Genomic DNA, 8732 nt, shown 5'->3' with positions numbered 1-8732 from the left:
TGAAACAGTAGCTGCAACAATGAACTCGGGATGAGGAACATTGTGAGAATGGTCCAGGATGTGGTAATGTTTCCTTCAGGTGTACATAGTGCCCCTGTGGATTGGAACTGACTTGATGACACTTAACAACAGCTCTGCCTCTTATAGTCTCAGGGCTGCTAAATTCGATTGCATGCTCTCCTTGCTGAATGGTAATCTCATTGAATACTAATGAAGCCTGTGCTTCAATTTCTGATGACGCTGGTCTCTCAGTCGCTTCAGGCAGAGATCTTGAATGTTCGCCACTATTGGCTCTCCTTCCTTGATGGCTCTGTTCTTGCTTTTGAGACGGTTCATTTTTGTAGCCTAGGATATGACAATTTAATTGACTCTTTCATTCCAATGGTGCTACACATGTTCTATTTGCAGAGTCTCATCCAATTCATTGGTGGGATTTACAGAGCCTAAGTGACAGAGCCATATTAAATAATTTCAGTTCGTCCAAGTTGGATATTGTAAAGCCTGATAAAGTTAATTTCGACATACCGTTTTCCGAAGCAAGGAATTTCTAATAGTACATTCCCTTCCCTATACTTTTATCATCTCTTTGCTAATATATTGAGTGTTTTTAATGTATAAGTGCTAAGAAAAATTCTCAGAGATGAGATCATTCTTGATATACACCTACTATAAAGCTGGTATCATTTTTATAAATGGTCACATCCTTCTTTTAGTATGTTAATCAAATCTTAGATATTAAAATCAATCATGCATGGATGTTATCAACGGCGAAGGTATTTGGTCATCAGGACTCTTCAAATGGTTTCCTATTAGAATTTTGTGAGCCTGACGCCTAGCATTCCCTAAGGCCTTTCCCAGGTGTCTTGTGCCTTATAGCAGTAATGGATGCATTAGTGGATACGCAAATAAACGTGGACTCTGCAAGCAGAAGCAGGTGAGTGCCTTGACTCCGAGATGGAATAATTTGCAGGATGGTATACTCTAAAGCTTTCAGTGTTTTCTATTTAGTTTATGTAATTTTAAGGACTCTATTATAATCATGCTGTTTTAAAATAACAGAAATTAAAGTACCTAAACTACTCTCAATAACATTAGACCATTTCCTTTACTTTTTGACAAACAAATTCATCACCTTTAAAAATATTGGCTTTGCTTATATTAATTACCATGATATGCAAGACAATTCCAGATGATGTACTGTGTGCGATGATAAATATATTAGGCATTTATGATGAAGTGGTAGAATTCTTGCTTTCAACGTGGGAGATGCAGGTTTGATTCAGAGTCACGGCACCTAGGTGACAACTACAATCTCTCATCGAGACTTGCATGTTGCTGTGATTCTCAACCAGTCTCAGCAGATGAACATTTTAAATGGATAAGTAAGTAATACTTAACCCCCTACTTCTAAAACTTCAGCTAATTTAAGCTATTTGGATCAACTGTTGATGATGAGGATGGCACAGGCCTGGGCAGCATTTGCTTTCATTGTATATGAGGTAGCCATAATTAGGATGACTTGACAATATCTAAGAAGAATGTGTTTGGGAGTGAATTATTTATTTCAGTTTGTTTTACTATTTAAGCCATGTCGTTATTAACAGGATATTTGGAAGAAAAGTTCTGTGAGCCTGAATGACTGCAGAGTTTATTTTCATAACCAGGCATCTGACCTCCTGCTTCCTACTTTTGAAAGAAGGGGAAGTAAGTTAATTAAGTTTTCTGGTGTTTTATATGCAGATGTAGAACAGTACCAACATTTTCTAAATTTAGTTATTGTGGCATGGATGATTAGGCAATCTGTATAAAACGGTGGCGTAGTACTTTGAGTATTGTTTGTGTTAGTTATCAACTTGTTTTGTCTGAGTTCCTCCATCAAGAACATGCAGATGTGAAAAAGAGTGACTTTGACTTTAAATGTTTTGAGTAAATTATGGGGAAAACATCCTACATCAGGTCAAAATATTAGTCTGTTAGGGGAAACATGGAGTGTCTCTTTGGGAAAGGAGAAGGTTCGTTCATTCTGGAACATGATATTAAAGTGGTGATAAATATGAAGTAATGGATCTGAAATAATTTTCTCTGATCACATATCGTATAGAACTAGAAATGAAGACAGGCTTTTATCTGATTTTTCAATGTATAAAAAAAAATACCCAGACAGTGTTTGGACATATATCCCTCTCTCTTTGATATTGTTTAATCATATGTCATGTTCATATTTTTCCCTACTACTACTTTTCTAATAGTCAGGAATTTTAATAAATGAATAATAATACATGTTAATATTCTTAATATACACTCATTATTAAAGACATAAAGATGCATTTCTAAATAATAACCAAGGGAACAAAGAGTCTTGGAAAAATTAAATGAACTCCGATTATGAGTGTTTTTTTTTATGTTCAAAAGAAATTCATGAAAGATAGTCAGTGGGCAGAGAAAAAAGAAATCCAAAAGGATGCATAAAATGTTGTCACTTTTACTGTGCAAAATTTTTATAGGTAATAATACTTTTGTCCTTTGATTAGAGAAAATAGCATCTCATTTGTGACCTGAGTATTAAAAAGCAATTTATAATTTAAATATTTGGTGGTAAAATCTATGTAGAGCTAGTAATATAATAATATTGAATCTAAACAGTACATTTTTATGACTCCATTATTCATGCATTTGTCTAAACACTGAATTATTTTTCTATTAAAATTATCTCAAAATACACAGATATTACCATTTCTTAACGTGCACACAATCCGACTAATCTCTCAATAAGGCCCAAATATATCCAACTACTAAATAATGTCATAGACATTTACACTCAAATGTGATGTCAAATAAATGGTTTCTACATCCATGCAGCTTAAAGATAAATATTGTTATATTTAAATATGTATACCAGATGAGTCATATTGCTTCCCTGAATTTCAGAATTACTGATTTAATTGAAAATACATATTTATTTTACATGATATTTCATTTGACAATGTCAACTCAACAACTTGGCCAGAAAATGGAATGTCTCATATACTATTTTCAGATACTGCCAGTATAAAATGATATCTTCTTCAATTGTAAATCTAAAGAAGATTTTCAGAATCACACTTATAGAATCTTGATCACAGTAATGTTGGAAAGCTGACCTAGAGCACAGCGCAATAAAAATTGGTTATCATTTCAGCAGAGTATAGAGTACGCAACAATTGAAGCCAGGACTCCAAAACAGTCTAAGAAAATAGCTGGTGTATTCACAGTACAAAAACAAGTAGACTGACTTCAGGGCAGTAATGACTTCCCCCCAATACTAATCTTGTTTGTTAAGAAATTATGTACAGGACCTTACAGTTCTAGCTCCCACTCATTAGGGCATACAAGCACATTATAGCTCACTTTTCTATGGCCCGTATGCCTTGACCCAGAATGGACTTCACTGATTGAACTCGTAAGTTTCTGACCTTCAATTCAACTGCAGCCAAAAAAGTAGAGATCTGTCTTTCAACTCAATGCAGTAGAAATGCTGACAAGGTTTGATGGACTTCACAGAGAAATACAGTGGTAAAGAAGCATACTGTTGTCCTGGTTAACTGCTGTATGTATGAGTGGTTCGGACTCACAGAGAATTAAACTGCAAGAGAACAATCCGTTTCCTGGTCCTGTGCTATTCTGACAATTGTTACTGCAGCCACCATGCTGCTCCATCACCTGGCAGGTCTTCCTCTTTTTCTCTTATCCCGTAATTCACAAAATGGATGACTTCCCCTAGACAGAGGTCCCTCCTCCTGACAACACGTACAAAGTATTTGAGGTCAAGTTTCACTATATGCACTTTAAGGAGAGTTCGAGCTGCTCTTCCTCCAAAATAAACGGACTTGTTCTTCTGAAGGTCTATGGTGCATGCAGCAATCTTTACCAACACCATAATTCACATGCACAAATTCTTCTGCAATCTTCCTTATTCATTGTTTAATTTTTAAATACATTAAGGCAAAAGCAAATACCATGGCTTGGGCCAGGTTAACCTGAGTCCTCAAAGTAAAATCTTCATTCATTAACATTTTCAACCATACATAGAGAGGAACACATTTGCTGTGGGAAGCAGCTAAACCAGGACAACATACATGATCATGGCACAGGAGACAATGATTTCAATTCTGAGCGTAGAGGCTCGCTAGGAGTTGGAACCCACTCAATGGCATCTAAAAAGGCTTGCACATATCCAATTAACATGTTGTTTTAAAAATTATTTAATTGGTGGCTCATACTACTCTTATCACCATGTACACGTACTTCCATTGTGTCAGGAATATTTGCACATGTGTTGCCCTCATCATCCTGAAAATATTTGCTTTCTACTCGGCCCTTGTTATCAGCTCCTCATTTTCCCCTCCCACTCTATTCTCCCCTCCTTCATGAACCCTTGAAAATGTATAAATTATTATTATTTCATCATATCTTACAATGTACGAGGTCATATTTTACACTGTACGATATCTCCCTTCAATAACATGTTATTTTTATGTGAATCAAAAAGAGTTGTGTGGCAACAGCAGAAATGGATTATAGGAAGTTGTAGAAAAACATCTTGTTGGTTACTGAAAGATTAAAGTAATTATTTGCCCTCCATGTCTGTTATTTCACAAGTCAAATTTTTGTAAAAATATATCCCAATTTTCCTTTTAAACAAATATTCTTTCTTCACCATTCTTAGGTTATTCAAGCACCATCAGAGGTATGGAAAATGCAAATAATACTAGCGGAATCTATTTCATTCTTCTGGGGGTTTTTAACCACACAGAAATGCACGAGTTCCTCTTTGCTATGTTGCTCGTGATATCCATCACTTCACTGATGGGCAATGCCCTGGTGATTACCCTAATCCTTTTGGACCCTCAACTCCACACACCCATGTACTTCTTGCTTAGCCAGCTTTCCCTCATGGACATGATGCTGGTCTCCACTATTGTTCCCAAAATGGCAGCAAACTACCTGATGGACACGAGGTTCATCTCTCCCACCGGCTGTGGAACCCAGATATTTCTGTTTCTCACATTTGGAGGTGGTGAGTGCTTCCTCTTAGCAGCCATGTCCTATGACCGCTACGTGGCTATATGTCATCCACTGCGCTACCCTATTCTTATGAGCCAGAGGCTCTGCTTGCTCATGACGACAGGTTCATGGCTTCTTGGAGCAGTTGACGGGCTAATGCAAGCAGCCACCACTTTGAGTTTCCCTTACTGCCACTCTAGGGAAATCAACCACTTCTTCTGTGAGGCCCCAGCACTGATCCGACTTGCCTGTGCGGACACCAAGCTCTTTGAGTCTTTCATGTACATCTGCTGCATCCTGATGCTCTTGATCCCTTTGTCTCTCATTTTTGCCTCATACAGCCTCATTCTGGCCGCAGTGCTTCGAATGCGTTCAGCTGCAGCCAGGAACAAAGCCTTCACCACCTGCTCCTCTCACCTTGCAGTTGTGGGACTCTTTTTTGGGACCGGCATATTCATCTACATGAGGCCCAAGTCTTACAGGTCAGAGGCTCATGATAAGGTGGTCTCAGGTGTTTATACCATCGTTACACCTCTCTTGAACCCTCTTATATACAGTGTGAGAAACAAAGATGTTAAGGGGGCATTGAAGAGGTGCCTGGTAAAATTTTTGCAATGCCAACATTGAGTATAATTTTTCAAATTTGTGGCACAGGTTACATTCCCAAAATATTGTTTTGTAGCACTATCAATTTCCTTTCATTTTCTTTGTTCTTTTAGTCAAATTACTTTGCATTCATTACAATATCCTTGCATTGTTTTAGGTGATAATTTTACACGATAAATTGATTATTTAACTGCTTCAGTATTGACATTTGAGTTGCTGATCAAGTTTGTCGTGGGAGGTTAGCTCTGAAATTAAGCCCTCAACATTTACCATTAGTAGTAAAGTTACAGACTAGTGTACAAAACATTGTTTACAAATACACCGAATAAACTGTATTTTTTCATTTTGTGGAACTAATTAAGTTGGATGAAGATATACACATTCAGTATACAATGTTCAATATAGGCATCATAATTTGAAGCACATTTGAAAAATACATTGAGAAATTACTTGTCAGAATTAAAAATGAAAAAATGGACAATGAGACTCAACTATGAAATATATTTTTTAAATTAGGAAATATTTATAAAAATTTTTCTATGTGATTTGCTGATCCTAAATGTAATATTTAAAAGCATGCACATAGCTAAGGAGATTTCCAGTCAGATTATTATTAATGATAATTTGCTTTTTATGATTAATGTGAAAATGTAAGGCTTAGATATGAGGTAAATAATTTTGTAAAGAAGTAACATATTTTATGATAGTTTTACATGTTTTTTCCCACTACTTTGCATCCTTCATAGATTACCTCTCCAAAAGTGAGGTGTTTTGTATTTTATTCTTTAACACTTATCTATGCATGTTTTAAATAGTGCATTTGCGCAAACATGGAATTAAATCTCTATTAATTCATATAAATAATTGGTGTTCTTAAAAATGCACATATAATATTTAAAGATTTTGACAATTGGACAATGGTGGAGCACAGAGAATTTTCACTTTTTATTTTATACTCCTTTCTACTTTGGCTATGTATATGATGTGAATACTTAGAAAAAGAAAAACTTTAAATATTTTTGAGTAAAAATAATCTGTGTCAAATTATGTAACACTAGAGATATAAGCTAAATTACAATTAATGTATATCGAGAGAAAGTAAATAGTGGATTGAAAAAGAAGTCTGCTTTTCTGAGCAATCAAGTCTCGAACTAAGGATGTACTCTAGTCAAAGATCCATTACAAGGTTGTGAAGAGCTCAGCACAATTTAATACAGCACCTTATGTAAACATTTAAAGAAAAAGCTTCCTCTGAATTTTAAGGGCCTTGGAAATTCCCTTCAGTTTTTGTGGGATTTTTTTAAGTCATCTATAAAAAATTTGAGACACTGCATTGCAAGCCCCGTGTTTCTATAAGCCACGGTCTGCTGTTCAATTGCTCCCAATGTTCCATAGGAGAAGGGGACAAGTTAGTAAACCTGAGTCAAATCAACTTAACGGCAATGAGATTCATTTTGGCTTTGTTAGTGGAGCAAAGCCAAACTGAGTGCAAGGTTTGAAAGAGCTTATAAACTTTGATATTTGTGGCTTTTGTTTCATGAAATAGATAGCAATAGCTTTATGAAAAACAACATTTTCAAGCATTTTGTTGATTTTTGTTGTGCTCTTTCTTCCTGGAAAAAATACCACCAGTTTTGTCTAAAATGTTAGCTGACTAAATTGGCAGTCCTTTGGTTTTCGAGTAGAGAAAGGGTAACCTGAATTCCAGAAGCAAAAACCATGGAAAACAATTCCCAGAGAGTTACACAGAGTCCTAAGACAGCAACTGGCATCAAATTATATCTGCATTAGAGAACTGTTAGAGATCAATTATTCGTTCCCCCCTATTCCCTGGATTAAGTATTAGTGTTTTAAAATTAGTTATAATAGAACTATTATATAGTGATACAACAAAAATAGGTGAAGAGCAATTGAGGCTCCTAAGGTGTATCCCTTGCAGAGAGATATGTTTATAGCAACCCATACTTCTTTTTCAGTAATGTGAGGGCTCAACATGGAAGCTGATCTTCTTCCTGTTGATGCATTTGAACCATTGACCTTACAATGAGCAGTTGAACACTAACTATTTTGAGCCAATGCATTGTGTTCGTGCACGTATTTATCTATACATGCAGTGTTGAAGGGAAACTCTGCTAATGTTTTGATTTATGTTTTGGACTGCTAATTTCAAGGTCTATGGTTCAAACCCACCAGCTGACATGGAAACAAGTTGAAAATATGTACTCCGGTAAAGATCCAACCTTTTAAAAGTCATATGAACTAGACTCAATGTCATTATTGCTGGATGGCATTGAGTTGATCGCTGTGCATACTAACCCTGCAGAAAACGGAAATAAACACACCCCAGTCCTGGGACATCCTCACAATTATTCCCAGGCTGGAGCTCACTGTTGCAGCCACTGGGTCAAACCATGTCCTAGAGGGATGGAGTCCTCGTCTCCACTGCCCCTCTACATCACCCAGCATTGTGTTCTACTGCAAGGCTTGTCTCTCCTGACAATATTTCTGAAGTAAAGAAGTTGAAGTGCTGACGTATTCCCTCTCAAAATCTCTATGGTTGTATTTCAATGGAGTTAGATCAGTTTATCCTTTGACCAGTTTCATGGCACTTTCAATATTATTTTCCAACACTGCAATTCAAATGCATCCATGCTTCTTCAGTCTGATTTCTGGAGATGAAACAAAATGCATGCCCACACATTTTTAATTCAAGCCTGTCTTTCTTGTACATTAGCACTGACAAGACACCCAAGCAACCTTTATGTTGTTGACTCTTGCTAACCTTGGCACAATACTTTCTTTAACATTTTGGAAAAGTATATTTAAGACATCCCAGAAATAATTTTAGAATTGCATGGTCCTCAAAACCCTTTAATGGCATATAGTGCCCACAGATGCTAGAAGAAAAAAAACCACAATGATGGAATATATATATATATATATACTTGACAACTATATATAGGATGTGTATCATAAATATAGTTCACTAAATGTACAAAGTAACTATGTGTGGTAGTTACACAATCTTGTGTCTATTTCGTACATGAGAGGATTGTGTAAATGGGTGGAGGCTAGTCTGTCAA

The 8732-nt window shown here is 36.1% G+C and overlaps 1 protein-coding gene across 1 annotated transcript; it reads left to right on the top strand.

Annotated features, from left to right (window-relative positions):
- The first annotated feature begins 4728 nt into the window (after positions 1-4728).
- LOC142440405 (olfactory receptor 2T8-like) lies at positions 4729-5670 on the top strand. Its single transcript, XM_075542855.1, has one exon. The coding sequence runs from the start codon at positions 4729-4731 to the stop codon at positions 5668-5670; it is 942 nt and encodes a 313-aa protein (XP_075398970.1).
- Positions 5671-8732: the final 3062 nt, after the last annotated feature.

Source organism: Tenrec ecaudatus, chromosome 2 (assembly GCF_050624435.1).
Source record: "Tenrec ecaudatus isolate mTenEca1 chromosome 2, mTenEca1.hap1, whole genome shotgun sequence".
Taxonomy (NCBI): domain Eukaryota; kingdom Metazoa; phylum Chordata; class Mammalia; order Afrosoricida; family Tenrecidae; genus Tenrec; species Tenrec ecaudatus.
This window is presented reverse-complemented; position numbering and strand designations above follow the sequence as displayed.

What these genes read in the sequence shown, in the direction of transcription:
- LOC142440405 (XM_075542855.1), top strand. Translation starts at nt 4,729, where the DNA reads ATGGAAAATGCAAATAATACTAGCGGAATCTATTTCATTCTTCTGGGG.